We start from the raw sequence: 17,455 nt of genomic DNA, 5'->3' as shown, positions 1-17,455 counted from the left end.
CACCCACTCTCATCTGCCTGACAGCTCTATTCATTCATCCAAGTCTTCAAGACATATGTATTCATATCACTGTAATGACAGCATTGCTTGGGCCCTATAGCAAAGAAACCAAGTACCAAGAAATCTTTATGAGACAATGGGGAAAATTAGAATGTTGAACATTCAATGAAATTAAGGAGCTATAATTGTAAATTATATAAATTATAAAATTGTAGTGTGATAGAACAGTGTAATTATATTGAGAAAAAGAATTCTTCCTTTACTAATTGTGGGATGGATGCAGTCATGAGCTGTGTAGGATTTGCTGCACAGTAATCCTGTACTGTAAGGGAGTAAGCAGGACTGTGTTGGTTCCTTGCGGTTGCTGTGTCAGCTTACTACAACTGGGGGCTTTACAACAGGATGAATTCCAAAGTCAACAGGAGGAAGTCCAAAGTCAAGGCACAGACTGGGCCACATTTTCTCTGGAGGCTCTAGGGGGAGTCCTAATTTAATATTAAAACATATAGTGTCAATGTAATGTAAGAAAAGACATTATAGGGGAAGTAGAGTAGGAGCTCAAGGTAGTTCTAAGGTATTTTTCTGAACAGAACAAATAGCATGAGCAAAGGTCCAGAGAGTAGGGAGGCTGATTTGAGTGAGGCAGGGAGGAAAAAGTATAAAATTTGCTTTGCCAGATTTGTTGTAGCCATGCGTTCCGGGAAACAAACTCACTCAGGACAATGCAGATAGTGGAGTGCAGATTTTTACACTGGTGGGCCCAAGGCAGAGTCTCCTCTTAGCCAAAGACCCCGACCAGTTTTTGTGAAAACATTTTGTTCCCTAAGGGTACGTGCCCAAACCCACCTCCCCAAATTCCCTGAAACTAGTCTGAACAAAGGAAAAGAAAGATACAATCAAAGTTAACCTGGGATTCATATGCCTTAAGCCTAGGTAATTAACAGTGGACAATTATCAATAGGCCTGTGGTCATACCCCAATAAGCATAATAGAATTTATGATTTTATTCAGTTACACAGCTAATTAGGGTATTCTTTTAGGTGATGGAGAGTCTAGGTATGAATCCTGGGGCTCTTCCACCCTGGGACCTGGTTTTCCAGTTGGTATGTCGTTTCCATAGATACTGGGCATATAGCTCAAAGTCCACAGTCTGGCCCAAGATGGAGTCCTGCTTTCAATATGGAGCCTGTTAAGTCTGTTTCCTCCTTCAGATTTAGTAGCTAAAATAAAATACAGGATACCTGTTAAATGTGAATTTCTGACATACAATAAGTAATTTTTTCATATATTTCATACAGTGTTTAGAGAATACTTTTTTGAAAAATTATTTATTGTGTGCCTAAATTTGAGTGTCCTGTAGTTTATCCACAACCTAATGCAATAAAGTATTCCAGAGGTGCACATGCCCTTTAATGATACCAGCTCCCTGGTGTCCCCACAGTAGAGGTTTATCATCTGCCCTAGTCCTTGTATCCAATTCACAAAAACCTTACATTAAGTTTTTTCAAAGAAACATAATTTAACAAACAGATGGGCAGAAGGCACATGAAAAGATGTTCAATATCACTAGCTATTAGAGAAATTCAAATAAAAACTCCAGTGAGGCATCCTCTCACTCCAGTCAGAATGACCATCATTAAAAAGTCTGTAAAAAATAAATACTGGAGAGGATGTGGAGAATAAGTAAGTCTCTTACACTGTTGGTGGGAATGTCAATTGGTGCAGCCATTATAGAGAACAGTAGGGAGGTTCCTTAAAAAACTAAAAATAGACTTACCATATGATCTTGCAACCCCACTCCTGGGCATATAGCCAGAGAAAACTCTAATTCAAAAAGATATGTGCCGTGTTCATTGCAGCACTATTTACAGTAGCCAAGACAAGGAAGAAATCTAAATATCCATCTTCAGATGAATGGATGAAGAAGATGTTGCATATATATAATAGAATAATATTCAGCCATAAAAAAAGAAAGAAATGATGCCATTTGCAGCAACATGGATGTACCTAGATATTATCATATTAAGTGAAGTAAGTCAAAGACAAATACCATATCATATGATATCTCTTATATGTGAATTGTAAAAAAAAAAAAAAATGAACTTATTTACAAAACAGAAATAGATCCACAGACCTAAAAAACAAACTTATGGTTACCAAAGGGAAAGGTGGCAGAGAGATAAACTAGGAATTAGGGAGTAACATATATACACTACTATATGTAAAAGAGACAAGCAACAAGGATGTATTATATAGCACAGGAAACTATACTCAGTATTTTGCAATAACTGATAAGCATAAAGAATCTGGAAAAGACTATATATATGCATAAAATTAAATCACTTTGCGGTACACCTGAAACTAACACAACATTGTAAGTAACTATATTTCAATTTTTTTCTCATGGTTAAAAAAGCTGAAGGAAAGAAAAAGTCATACTTCAAAACTTCACCTTCTGGCAGAGTGGGTCCAGCAACTTGAAATTTTGTGTTTAATCTTTAATTGCCAACCTTGAAAGGAACATATTAACTAGTTGTATCATGATAAGGGAATGATTCATCATTTTTTTTTTTTTTTTTAATCTAGCATGGAATCTGCAGCTCTGAACACTGTAGGAGAGCTTTCTCCCTAACTGGGCTCTTGCCCTCTTGAAAGAGGCGGAGTTAGTCAACTGTAAGAGCAGCTTATAAACACATGTGGACCTGGCATTCAGGGGCTGAGCCAAGTGTGAGACAGACAGTCCTAAGGTAAGTACTGATTTTATATGTCAGTATAATGTGCCCATAGCACAAGAAAAACTGTTTTGTACTCATATCGTGGTTTCTTAAGGGACATTTCAAGTTGTTTAGTCTACTTTTGTTGAATATAGCTTTACAGAAGTGTAAAAATAAAGAATGTAAAACACTAAGTGTGAGAACTCAGATCTGGGAAAAATTCATGATGTGAAGAGAAAAAAGAATTTTTTAGACAATCGGAGAATATGACCAGTGCGAACGAGAGAGTAGATGTTTTTGCTGAAGTAAGTTTCTCCATAGACAGAGTCAACACACAACGGGTGCAAACTGTGACATTGTAATACTACGTGGGCTGTGAAGACTGAAAATTAAGATATATCATTATAGGAATAAGTCTGAATGTCAACAAACTCTGTGCTGTGATTAGCCAGCTGGCAAGTCCCCTTCTCTCTCTGGGTTTCAACAACTCTTGGCAAACCTCCAAAAGTGGTCTGGATGGAAAACTAAATAATACGGGAGCAGAAACGAGCTTTCAAAAAGCACAAACATTCACCTGGCTAGAAGGTACAGGGCTTCTCCAGTGGTTCAGATGGTAAAGAATCTGCTTGCAATACAGGAGACTTGGGTTCAATTCCTGGGTTGGGAAGATCCCCTGGAGAAGGAAATGGCGACCCACTCCAGTATTCTTGCCTGGAGAATCCCGTAGACTGCGTAGACTGTAGCCTGCCAGGCTCCTCTGTCCATGGGGTCACAAAAAGTTGGACACAACTGAGCGACGTTCGAATCAGAATGCAGGAGTTAATGCACTGTTGTAAGTACTAATATTGGGGGAGAAACAAAGGCCTTAGAAGCTGTGAAGGAAACTTGTTAAGAGGAGGAAATACGCAAAGACATCAACCAGAAATAAGGTGTTAAAGAAAGATCTGTGAAGGGTCTGCATATTCAGGTAAGGAACCAGAGGTTGGAGAGAAGGGATCTTTTTCCATCAGGTGTTGAGAGTGAGAACCTGAGCTCCTGCTGTGGCAAAGGGGGTGAGGGATAGGGCAGGAAAAATTCCAGGGAGTCCAGAACAGGGAGTGAGTGGGGCAGGGCCAGGCCTGAGGGGCAAGGCAAGGCAGGGTGCATGCTTCCACCAGGGTCCAGCTACAATCTTGGGGCTGCAAAAGGGAAATATGCTGAGATGTATCTCCCTAAACCTTTGCCAAAAACTTCATGCAATCCAAGTTAACTAATCAGTGATCATCACTAATATTTCACACAAACCAAATAAAAAGAGAACCAGAATGACTTAGTTATGTATAAGTTCTTATGCCTACAAGACCTTTGAGTCAAGAGGTAAATAGACACACACTGCCCAGTGTGCTCGGAGACTTGCCCATCTCCCAGCAACTGGGAGCAGGAGGGAAATTTCCTGGTCCCTATTATGAATTTTTCATACTTTAATTTTCTCATCAGGCTTCACTAGTAGATATAACTATATTTTAAAAGAGAACGCCGAGGTAAAGAGATTAAACAACCCCCCAGAGTGTATGTACCTCATAAGGAAAGCAGTTAGCCTCTAAGCCTTCCTTCTTTCTGCTAAGAAACGCTGTCATCCGGGCCCTGCTCCCCACCAGCTCCCAGATACAGCTCCTTTAGTTCACACTGGATTATCCCAGGGTACACTCCTTTTGGGTTTCACAGGTGGCGCAGTGGTAAAGAATCCATCTGCCAATGCAGGAGATGCAAGATACATGGGTTTGATCCCTGGGTTGGGAAGATCCCCTGGAGGAGGGAATGGCAACCCACTCCAGTTTTCTTACCTGGAGAATTCCATGCTCAGAGGGGCCTGGCAGGCTGCAGTCCATGGGGTCACAAAGAGTCGGACACGACTGAGCAACTAAGCACACACACTCACACACACAGACATTCCTTTCAGGGAATATAAGCCTACCTCCTTGTGAAGGTCAAACATAGTTATAATAGTGCTCAATTTACTCATAGTAAGTTTTTAGGGTTTCAGGTAAAGTAAGGTATGTTTTTATCCATTTTTCCTCATATCAGTTCAGTTCAGTTCAGTTGCTCAGTCATGTCCAACTCTTGGTGACCCCATGGACTGCAGCACGCCAGACTTCCTTGTCTGTCACCAACTCCTGGAGTTTGCTCAAATTCACATCCATCCAGTTAGTGATGCCATCCAACCATCTCATTCTCTGTCATCCCCTTCTCCTGCCTTCAATCCTTCCCAGCATGAGGGTCTTTTCCAATGAGTCAGTTCTTCACATCTGGTGGCCAAAATATTGGAGTTTCAGCTTCAACATCAGTCCTTCCAATGAATATTCAGGACTGATTTCCTTTAGGATTGACTGGTTTGATCTTCTATTTGTCCAAATGAATCTCAAGAGTCTTCAACACCACAGTTCAAAAGCACCAATTCTTCGGCACTCAGCTTTAAATATGATCCAACTCACATCTATACATGACTACTGGAAAAACCATAGCTTTGACGGACATTTGTTGGCAAAGTAACGTCTCTGGTTTTCAATATGCTATCTAGGTTGATCATAGCTTTTCTTCCAAGGAGCGAGCATCTTTCAATTTCATGGCTGCAGTCACCATCTGCAGTGATTTTGGAGCCCCCCAAAATAAGGTCTCTTGTTGTTTCCATTGTTTCCCCATCTATTTGCCATGAAGTGATGGGACCAGATGCCATGATCTTAGTTTTCTGAATGTTGAGTTTTAAGCCAACTTTTTCACTCTCCTCTTTCACTTTCATCAAGAGGCTCTTTAGTTTTTCACTTTCTGCCATAAGCGTGGTATCATCTGCATATCTGAGGTTATTGATATTTCTCCTGGCAATCTTGATTCCAGCTTGTGCTTCCTCATATCAAGCTCCGGCTGCTGCTGCTGCTAAGTCGCTTCAGTCGTGTCCAATTCTGTGCGACCCCAGAGATGGCAGCCCACCAGGCTCTGCTGTCCTAGGAATCAGCTAACAGAAAAGGAACTGATGAATTTCATGTTTCCTTCTCTCCCATTTAATTGTTAATTGACTAACGGATTCTGAATGGGTAACAAACTAATATTGAAGGTCTCAGAGATCAGCAGAGAGAGGGCATAAGTGTTACCTGGTTGAGAGGGAGCCCCAGATCAGAAGTCAGAAGATGCCTTCAAAGGACCCCAGTGCTCACAAAAGGAGTGAGCTAGGAAAGTAGCTTCAGGTCTTTGAACTCGAGTTTCCTCCTCCTGATAATAGGATCCTAGAAGCCGTTTCCCGGAGTTGTCCTAGAGGTGGACACACTTGCTAGTTATTGAGTGTGAATCAGGAACACACGTGTGTGACTGATGGCAAGTCACTGAATCTCTCTAGTTCTCATTTTCTGGGGACCAGGAGGTTTATATCACATTTGCCCCAGCCGTCAAAAGATGAAGAAAGATATTATAAGAAAGATATGGTAAAATATTATGTAAGTTAAAAATTCATTTCCCTTCGTAACGTGATCCTTGGTCATTGAATAAGGGAGCTTAGTGTGAGAAGGAGCTTAGTGTGAGGGGGATCTCCGACTTCCACCTCACAGCGACACCTTCTCAGAATTCTGCTGAATCACAGCTCCTCCGTTCCCCATGATAAGAAAAGTACAATGTACACAATCTCCAACTTCCTGACAGATGAGATAAATAGGTTTCCAAGGGATCCTTTATTTTCCAAAGGTTAGACCGTTGATCTCACATTTAAAATGTGGATATTGAAAACATTTGGTATCTAAAATTCATGTCGTGTATACTTTTCAGGAGATGATTATTGGGTAAAGAGAAGTATATTTTTGTCCCAAGCTCCATAACAACAAAATTTTGCAAGAGAATCTTAGTGCTTTCTAAACATTGGGATTTGCATAGAAAATGCAGCTGTTTGTCCATACATCCTGGCTTTGGGATTCCTGCTTTTTATGAGTCCTGTATGTTTCCATTCACAGTCATAATAGAACTAGTTCTGTCCAGAGCCTTTGAGTTTCATTCTCTGTCCCCTGCTATGTCCACCCTTCAGACAGGCTGCTGTAGACCAAGGGCTTTTAAACTTCATTGAGTGGACCCAACCAAAGTATCTCTTACCATTCCAATGACCAGATAACTGTGCACATGTGCTTTCCTTTACCCATACACACAGCAAAACTAAAATTTCATGGAATGATGCTTACCTCTTGAACATAGAAGGCACTTTGATATTTCCTATTTCTATTTTCTTCTACTTTAAAAATTGGTGGATTTCATAGTCCACTGAAGGATTGTCATGCACATTTGGAAAAAATGAAACCAAGCTTTGGATTCATATAGAAGTAGCTTTGAATCCCAGGTCCACCACCTATTTTGGGCAAGTTACCCTAGAAACTTCAATATTCCCAACTGCAAAGTGAGATCAATGACAAACTTCACAGCAGGGATTTTGGGAGGGTTAAATGAAATGAAGATTAATTTGTGACAATGCCCACTGCGTGACAGACATTGAACAAATGTCGGTTCCATCCTAGATTGTAAAGTTCATGCAGCAACATCCCTTGTTCTAGATAGAAGATGTACCAAGAGAGGTAGAATCTAGAATTGCAAGGAAATGGAAGGACTTAGCGTCCTAAGCCTGTAGAAAGAATTAGGATTTTTGAACAACAGTTAAGCAAATCTGAGTCCTAATTTCAGCTTTTGAACTAACGCAGTGTAACAGCCAAGGAGCTGAACATGGCTTTTGTCTCCACCTCCTCCTCCTCACTCTCTTTGAAGTCCTCTGGCTTCATGGCCCCTCCCTCCCAGGGTCCCAGGGCCTGCATCTGTGTAGGTTCCAGCCTCGTCCTCATTTTAATCCTAGGTGTGGATATCTGCATCCATCACTAACTGGATTATGACTATGAACATGCCATGTAACCTCTGAGCTTTGGTTTTATTAACTAGAAAAACCACAAAAACTATTTCATGGGATTGTTGTGAGGATTAAACATCCAAAGGGGTTATTGGAGCAGGACCATTAGGAGGTTTTCAGTAAATACTGGAGAAGGCAGTGGCACCCCACTCCAGTACTCTTGCCTGGCAAATCCCATGGACGGAGGGGCCTGGTAGGCTGCAGTCCATGGGGTCGCTAGGAGTTGGACATGACCGATCGACTTCACTTTCACTTTTTACTTTCATGCATTGGAGAAGGAAATGGCAACCCACTCCAGTGTTCTTGCCTGGAGAGTCCCAGGGACAGGGGAGCCTGGTGGGCTGCTGTCTATGGGGTCGCACAGAGTCGGACACGACTGAAGAGACTTAGCAGCAGCAGCAGTAAATACTAGGGCTCAGGACTTCCCTGGTGATTCAGTGGCTAAGACTTCATGCTCTACAATGACTGGGTTCAATCCCTGGTCACAGAACTAGATTCTACATGCCACAACTAAGGAGTTTGCTTGCCACAACTAAAGATCCCACATGGTGCAATTGAAAAGAAGATCCTGCCTGGCACAGAGAAGACCCATTACAGTCAAATAAATGCATTAATTAAAAATACATATATACTAGTTCTCTAGTCCTTTCCCTCTCTAATACCCACCCATCATTCTTACCACAGACTTACCTCTTAGCCTACCAAGACAATCAGATTTTACCCAGTGGAGACTGGAGAATGGATTGGTACAATTTTCCATGATTGGTTTAAAGGAGGTGAGAATACAGACCAAGGAATGCATTCCAGGGACTCTTCCAACTCTGCCGTGAAGGAGGTCGACACTTCCTCAGTACTGTTGATGCTGTTCGGCCATATATCATAAAGTGCATTTGGCTTCTGTGGTTTTATCTTTGTTCATTCATTCACTTATTCATTCATTCATTCATCAATGTTTAGAGAAACCAGGAGACTGCCATCATGGCGGGGAAACCCAAGTTACACTACTTCAATGGACGTGGCAGAATGGAGTGCATTCGGTGGCTCCTGGCTGCAGCCGGAGTGGAGGTAGGTTTCATCTCCAGTTGAATATAAATTGACAGCATCAAACTATTTCTCTCACGTGAGCTAGGAGACTTTTCTTTCTAAATGACCTGCTGTTTTTCATTAAAGAAAATTTGTCAGCTATTAAGAGATAAACAGATTTGTCCTTATGGATTATTAAATGTTCTTCCTGTCAAAGAGAATAAACAATTAGAATAAATTTAAGAAACTAATCACATTGTGTGGTCCTAAGTTGGAATTTGATTTTTAAAATTGTGAAATATTATATATGACAGTTATACAACAATTAGAAATGTGAACATTAAATATCAATAGATATATTCAGTAACTTTTGTTAATGTGTTAGGTATTATAATGTACTGTGTTACTTTTAATAGTTTTTATATTTTGGAAATACACACTCAAGTATTTAAATGAAAATATGTGATATCTGGGATTTGTTTCAAATTCTTACAAAGGGAAGGGGGATAAGCATATAAATGACTTACAATTGGGTAATATAATAGAACTGATAGTTATTGAAGCTGGTTAACGGATACCAGCTAAATGGACATGAGTTTGAGTAAACTCCGGGACCTGGCGATGGACAGGGAGGCCTAGCGTGCTGCAGTCAATGGGGTCGCAGAGTCGGACACAACTCAGTGACTGACCTGAACTGAATGGATACAGGGATAAATGAAACAGATACAGTCCCTGCCCTTGGGCAGCTTACACTCTAGTGAGGATGCAGACAAGTGTGTGGGTGATTAAAAGGGGGGTGGGAGCACCTAGAAGGACACCCAAACATTTTAGAGTTACAATTCCATATTCCCCGCAGCAAATTTGTAGGTTTCTGTGGGACTCTGTTGAGTGCTGCCCTCTAGAGGTGTCACTGAGAAAAGCACTTCTCAGCCCAGGTCAGAGGAATCCAGCAACTCTGTGAGGGTTCCCTGGGGAGGGAGTCGTGGACAGACTCTGGAGATTTGGTCCCTTAGCGGGGAGCAGTAAAGGAGGGCTTCAGGTGAGGTGGGGTTCTGCAAAGGGAAGCTCTAGTGTGCTCCCTTAGCTCCCTAACAACATGTTTACCTAAGCCTTAGATAACACTTTCTTGATTGCTTCATGCTTGATCCATTCTCAAGTGTGTGAAGAAACAAGTACACAGAAAAATTCAAACAGTGCCATTCCAGGTTGTTTAATTTCTAATAATCAACAACCAACGGTTTTCACTGCGATCCAGCCTTGGGGTTCAAGAATGTGTTCAGAGTTCCTGGGCGGACTGAGTTCAGCACAGGAGGGTGCTGAGACGCTGAGAGCATCCAGGCCTCCTCTTGTCCAGCCCAGCCTGAGGGGGAGATGTAGACTGCACAGACTGACCCTGTGAGTTCATGCAGATCCACAGTAAACTGTTTAGCAAGTTAGAAACTCCCAGTTCCCAAACTCTTCACCATCAAGAATCTACCCATGAAAGTCAGTCATATCCGACTCTGCAATCCCACGGACTGTAGCCCGCCAGGCTCCTCTGTCCATGGGATTCTCCAGGCAAGAATACTGGAGTGGGTTGCCATTCCCTTCTCCAGGGGATCTTCCCGACCCAGGGGTTAAACCCAGGTCTCCTGCATTGCAGCTGGATTTTTTACTGTCTGAGCCACAAAGGAAGTCCCTCACCATCAAGACCCCTTTTAAAATATAAACTTGAATGGGAAGAGGTAATATACAGCAGAGGCCCCTGGTGACATCTTGGGGATCACTGACCCCATGGATACTCCATGATGGGGGACATGCAATACCCTGTCCTGACCTTATAGGAAGAGAAAGGCTTTCAGAGATATTAAAACTCCATAACTAGAACTTGCTATCTGTTCCCTCCAGTGACATCCTCCTCCCAAAGCATATCTAATGATTGACAGAGATGGAGACAGTGAGGAGGGGAACTGAACCCGCAAAATAAGCAGTTATGTGCTACAAGCCACACATTTATCTTGGTGGCTCTAATCTGAATTTCCAAGAAGCCATAATCATTGCCCTCTACCAAACTTGGAAATCTTATCTTCTACATAGCATCAGACAGGGGACGTTCAAGTTCAGCAATGAATGCTATGGAATGAAATAACAAAGACTCATTGACTATTTCTGTTTTTCAGTTTGAAGAGAAATTTATAGAACAACCAGAAGACCTGGATAAGCTAAGAAACGGTAAGACCAAGAACTAAATTCCTCTGATGGGAGTATCTAGTAAAAGTCTTCAGTTGAAGTTAGAACACTAGCAATGCCATGTGTGTGCATCGTGGGTGTGCATCAGGGGAGTGGGAGAAACGTGGTTAAAGGTAAAGGTTGGGGCTCCTCTAGGAGGTCTTGCAGCTCACCCAGGACTTGGGCTGGAACTCGAGTATCTGCTAAAGGAGCCAGCCCCGGTGCCCCATGAATGCCCTCTCTGTGCTCTCTCTGCCTTTCTGCACTGTGAGTGACCATACCAGTTCAGGATGCCACACAGCCCTCCCACTCAAAGTCAGGAAAAACACATGCATCAGAGAGAAGAGAAGAGAAAGAAGCCCAGCCATTGCCATGAGTCCTTTTCATTAATGGGTTTCAAAAAGTAATATTGTAGCAATATTGCAGACTCAACCAACCAACTGGTGTTGAAATAGTTCTAAGTCCAGGTGAGTGTGTGAGGAGGGAGATAAAGCACAAGGGCCAGCAGCAATGGAGTTGGAAAAAGAGGGTTGCCCCGTGCACTGTCTGGGGGTGGGATTTGATGAGCATACAAAACACCGAATGTAGGAGTCTCTCTTAGAAGTGCCCTTAACGCCATGAACCACAGGAGGCTTACTTTAGAAATATCTCGTTTGACTTGGCAACTGGCTAGTAGAACCTCTCCCATATTGTTCCTAAAAAATCCATGAAGGCAAGTCAAATACATAAAATAAAGACACATACCATCATTTGGATGGGAAATAAAAAGTGAAATGACAGATTGAAAAGTAAGAGGCAAATTGATAAGAAGGACTCCAGGAAGCTAAAAGCAAAATGCTATTCCTACTGATATTTTACCAAGTAAAAATTTTTGTTTCCTTTTATGTCTTCAGCCATTTCAACAAAAAGTTTGATTCATAAAAAATTTCAGTTTAATTAAACAGCATGGTTCATCCAACATCTCACTCTACTTCTCTTCTTTTTTCAAAAGATGGGAGTTTGATGTTCCAGCAAGTGCCAATGGTTGAAATTGATGGGATGAAGCTGGTGCAGACCAGAGCCATTCTCAACTACATTGCCACCAAATACAACCTCTACGGGAAAGACATGAAGGAGAGAGCCCTGTACGGTATTTTTTTTTTTTTTCTGTTCTTTCATCTGTGATTAATAGGAACAATTTAGGTGCTTCCCTGAGTGAGCAGGATGTGCTCACAGAGATCATGACCAACAGCAGTACAGACCTTCATGATGTAACTGAGATCCAGTACTACAGAGACCTATGAGGATGCGGGGAGAGTAAACTTGAAGTGGAACCAAGAATTTACGTAGGACTTCCCTGGTGGTCCAGTGGCTAAGACTCTGCATTCCCAATGCTGGGGACTCGGGTTCGATCCCTGGTCAGGGAGCTGGATTCCACATGCGGCAATTAAAAGTTCCCACATGCCACAACTAAGACCCGGCACAGTCATACAAATAAATTAAATACATTCATTTTAATATGTTTATGTAAGGATGTGCACCATGGATATAGAACGGTGACAGAGGTCTCCAAACACAGATGGACTATGAAGCTGGGAGGACGGTGGAACACCAGAAGCTCAGGCCCTTTTGAGCTTAACACCCACCAACAGTTAGAGACAAGGGACAAAGCACCTGAGTGTCTAGAGGATAAAGCCTTAGAAGGGAAGTCTCTAGAGGAGACGATTTTTAAGTTCCAGAAATTATAAGAATGATGACCAGGAACCTTATTTATCAGTCTTTTATATGAATTGGTCGCTTGACAAAGGTTAGCAGATATTGAGCCCAAGATGCTAGGGTTGTCTGGAACATTTGAGTATGTCTATAGCAGCCAGGGGCTTCCCTCATAGCTCTGGCAGTAAATAATGCCTGCAATGCAGGAGACCTGGGTTCTATCCCTGGGTCAGGAAGATCCCCTGGAGAAGGAAATGACAGCCCACTCCAGTATCCTTGCCTGGAAAATCCCATGGACAGAGGAGCCTGGTGGGCTGCAGTCCATGGGATCGCAAAGTCAGGCAGAACTGAACAACTAACACTTCACATGTAGCAGCCTGACTTATTCATTGCAGCCGTATTTGGAGGGGGGGCTCCTCTGTGTTGTGATGGGACCATATGATTGAATCATGAAATATGGCAATTACTCAAAAAATTATACATGAGTTACCATACAACTCAGCAATCCTCTACTAGGAATATACTCGAGAACTAAAAATACAACCACACTAAAACTTGTACACAAAAGTTCATAGCGCTGTTGTTCATAACGTTCAAAAAGCAGAAACAGCACAAATGTCCATTAACTGGTGAATGGATGAACACAGGCAGGCACATCCATACAATGGAACATTATGTGACCACGAAAAGAAATGAAGTCCTGATCCATGCTTCAACATGGAGGGAACTTGAAAACATTCTCTTACAGAAAGAAACCAGACACAAACAAGGCATATTGTAAGATTCCGTTTGTCTGGCACATTCAGGACACTCCTGGTCATAAAACCAAAAGCAGTTTAGTGACTGCCAAAGCTGGAGAGAGTAAGGAATGTTGAATGCCTGAAAAAAAAAATCTCTTTTGGGAGTGATGAAAATACTAATATTTTAGAATTAGAGAATGATGATGGTACAGAATCCTGAGACTTTACCCCTTGCGCAGTTTTACACTTGAAAAGCGTGACATTCTGCTATGTGAGTTATATTTCAACAAAGCTTTTTACTCAAGAACACTCTTGTAGGAAGTCATCTTTGGAAGAAAAACAACAAAATTATGTGGAATATGCACTGTGGGAACAGAATGAAGAAATGCACTATTACAGGGGATATTTTGGGTAGAGTCTTGAGAAATGCAAACAAAGCCAGAGTCCAGCAACAGTATATGGAGAGCATTGTGAAACCATATTCTATGGGAAGTACCTGAAAGGAGTGCTGGTATTGGGCAGCTAAATGAGCCTCGTGCTATAACAGGACAAGAGAGGGAAAAGGATGTGATGGGGGTGGCGGTGCCAGGATTCTCTCTCGACACGACTGAGGTGGTACTAATGCGCCACATTAACTGTGGACAGGCCACACCACAGCAGAGACGGCAAACCCAAGTGTGGTCTCGTGGTTGCCTGCCCTGCTTCCACCCTTTTCTCTCATTCTTGTGACTCTGCCTGGGTCACTGATATGCTCTTCCTATATTTGGCCATGTGTATAACAAAAATATTAGACATATATATCTATCTAGATGATTTGTTCTGGAATGAAATGTTAAAATTAATTTAAAAAATCATAACTGTATGACTGGCATAGAAAGATGCACCCAATGGAGGTGAATGACTTTGCCATTTCTTGATGCCCCCTCAACTGTAAAACCTAAGGCAGGAGATATCTGACAATTTGGTCATTTTGTCTTTCAGGATTGATATGTACTCAGAGGGCGTGGAAGACTTGAGGGAAATGATCATGCATTTACCACTGTGCCCACCTGATCAAAAAGATGCTAAAATAGCTCAGATCAAAGAGAGAACAACAAACCGTTATTTCCCTGCATTTGAAAAAGTGAGTGGACTGTTCAGTATTTTTGGCACTGAGATCAAAGGACAAGGGAAAATAGTACCTGGCATTGCTAGGGCATTGACCTTCACCTCTATGAGCCTGTCTGAATACTAATGTAGTACTCTGATTCTCAGGGCACTTTATAGAAATCAACAATGAGGAAAACTTGCACCAGTTTTACCCAAGTTATAATTTTTCAGCCACATTTCTGTTTACTCAGACCAATCTGGAATTCCCTTTTCAATGGAATTTCACATACTTAGAACTTGGGCTTTAGAAGCTCTGAGAGCCACACTGGAGCCTGGAGTAGATGGATCCTCAGAACGTGGTGCAGGGGCTTTGATCCAAGAGAAGCATGATGTCAGCAATACATCAGAAAATATTCTGATACCATGTGTAGGGAGACATGAGAGCAGCTGCCATTCAGCAGAATGCGTTAGTGTTTTGGGAGTGGATGAAACATATCTAAACAGATATGGGGGTGGTGGGGTAGAGATGAAAAGACAGGGGAAAAGTTATTCAGGAGAAAATAATCTACAAATTTGGGGGACATGGCTCTCAGACTCTTAAAGAAAGTCATACAAAACCAAGAAATTAATGTTCCATCATTACACCTAGTATACATCTTAGTAGTAATATTTCTCTTTAAATGTAAGAGGAGAATGTTTCATGATTAGACTACCTTAAATCATGCTAAACAGAAATCACAAACTGAAAAAAAAAATGATTGTAAGATACAGGAGGCTTATATGTAAATAAAAAGCTTAAACCAACACTGTCATCTTTATAAAATTTAAATCATTCTTTCATTAACTTCACAAGTATTAATTTATTGCTTATGTGTCAGGGGGAGCAGAAGGTCTGAGGTTCCCACCCACTCACTGAGGGGCAGAGATAGAAGTGGGGCTGGGTGAGGAGCAGGGGAGGAGCAGGGGTCCAGCCTGCCAGGACCTGTGTCCCTGATCTGACCCCTCCATTCGCCAGGTGCTGAAGAATCACGGACAAGATTATCTTGTGGGCAACAAGCTGAGCAAGGCTGACATCCACCTGGTTGAACTTGTCTACTATGTGGAAGAGCTGGACCCTAGCCTTTTGGCCAACTTCCCTCTGCTGAAGGTGAGTTCTCCCACGGCTCTGGGGCCCAGACACACCCCCCACCTCGGCATCTGCTCTCTGGACCCTGGGACTGAGGTGCTAGGGTCCGCGCTGAGTGGTTTCCTCCCCTCGGCTCCTGTTCCTTCTCTCACATGCTGGTCTCTCTCTGCCTGTCTCTCTCCCCCTCCAAGAGCAGATTGGTCCTGACTTGCCTCACGGATTACCATTCATATTTTCTGTCTTCACTTCCAGCCCAATTGCCCTATATTTTCATTTTCCTGTCTTGATATCTGACACATTTCTTTTCCTCATACTGCACTCGAGGGTGAACCTGCAGGACTGATAATTAGGAAGTTCAGAAAGTTGGACAGAGTCTTGCACTAAGACATCTCTGGGGAAAATGCTATTGGGCTGTCATCTTCCTGTCTTAGTTGGTGTCTGTGTCCAGCCTTCTGCTGGTGCTGATGGAGGGGCCTTGGCTGGCCCTTGTCTAGGAGGGTCTTGGGGTCCCTGGCTTGTGTCAGTGACAGGGCTCGTCTTTAGCGGCACTCTGAGCTGTGCTCTTGTGGGTTGCAGGGCCTGAAAGCCAGAGTCAGCAGTCTCCCGGCTGTGAAGAAGTTTCTGCAGCCTGGCAGCCAGAGGAAGCCTCCCATGGATGAGAAAAATTTGGAAGAAGCAAAGAGGATTTTCAGGATTAAATAAAGCAGGCAGGGCTGCCCACGACATGCAGGATCACTCTTCTGAAGTTCTCCAACAATGAAGTGCTTTACCTAAATGTAGATCTTGGCTGTTGTGGAACTAATAAACTTTTTCAAAGTATAGTTGATGATTTAATTAGAATGCAGATTTAGTTGCAAAACAATCTATTTTGTTTTGATCACGTATAAAATCATGATCTCCTCCTAGAATGTGTTTCAGACCTAAACATAAATAAAAGGAGAAAAAGTATCATGGACTCTTTGATCTGTTCAAAAAAGTTATGCATGTACCAGCTATCACTGTCAAAGCAAGTTAAGTAGAAATTTTCATTTGACGTGCTTGGTGTCACAAAAACAGTCTTTTTTGCATTTTGCTGCTCTTCTGACCCATAACCTAAAACTTTTCTCTTTTTTTCAGACAACCTCTTTCCTTCACGTTATCAACCCCTTTTACTATTCAGTTATGGAATCTTTATTTTATATCTAATAGGGAACATTCAGTATTCCAGGAGCATGATAACTAAGGATAAACAAACCAGATATAGTCCCTGTTGTCAAGGAGGTTACATTAGTAAGAGAAACGACAAAATGGGCCGTTCTAATCCAAAATCATGCCTGTTGAGTATCATTCTTGGGTAATTTGTGACATAAACACACAGAGATCTGTTACAAAGTTATTTGCATTTGGTCTTTGATCCCTACATCATCCAGCATTTTCATGGAGATATACTACATATGTGTGTATTTACAAACATATTTTAAATATATATTTTAATACATATTTATATTTATATAAATGTAAGTAGATATTACTCTGAATGTCCTGGGGGGATTGGATCAAGATTTGAGGTATTATATATAGTGTTGTGTTCATAGCTCAGTCGTGTCCAGCTCTTTGCAACCACATGGACTGTAGCCCACCAGGCTCCTCTGTCCATGGGATTCTCCAGGCAAGAATACTGGAGTGAGTTGCCATTTCCTTCTCCAGGGGATCTTCCCGACCAGGTGATCAAACCCTGGTCTTCTGCATTGCAGGAGGTTCTTTACCATCTGAGCCATCAGGGAAGCCCATTATATATAGCAACTTGTCAATTTTCCAAAATCTTCTGAAAGAACAAATCTGTATTGAAACATTCTTCCAACCAGAGCTGCCTGGACACGTGTGTCAGCACAAGGTTAACCTGTGTTGATTGTGATCCCCACAGTCTTTGCTCACCTCCCCTCTGCACTCTACAGCTATGTTTGAATATGTTGTCCTTTGA

General features: G+C 42.1%; 1 protein-coding gene across 1 annotated transcript; it reads left to right on the top strand.

The window, feature by feature from the left end:
* Window positions 1–2,609: 2,609 nt before the first annotated feature.
* LOC133236418 (glutathione S-transferase A2) lies at window positions 2,610–16,443 on the top strand. The gene is made up of 7 exons (XM_061398434.1): window positions 2,610–2,747; window positions 8,575–8,682; window positions 10,800–10,851; window positions 11,840–11,972; window positions 14,262–14,403; window positions 15,385–15,516; window positions 16,072–16,443. The coding sequence occupies exons 2-7, from the start codon at window positions 8,596–8,598 to the stop codon at window positions 16,195–16,197; spliced, it is 672 nt and encodes a 223-aa protein (XP_061254418.1). The 5' UTR covers window positions 2,610–2,747; window positions 8,575–8,595; the 3' UTR covers window positions 16,198–16,443.
* Window positions 16,444–17,455: the final 1,012 nt, after the last annotated feature.

The sequence above is a fragment of the Bos javanicus genome, chromosome 23 (genome assembly GCF_032452875.1).
Source record: "Bos javanicus breed banteng chromosome 23, ARS-OSU_banteng_1.0, whole genome shotgun sequence".
Lineage (NCBI taxonomy): Eukaryota > Metazoa > Chordata > Mammalia > Artiodactyla > Bovidae > Bos > Bos javanicus.
The sequence above is the reverse complement of the archived record's forward strand: the minus strand, read 5'-3'. Positions and strand labels throughout refer to the sequence as shown.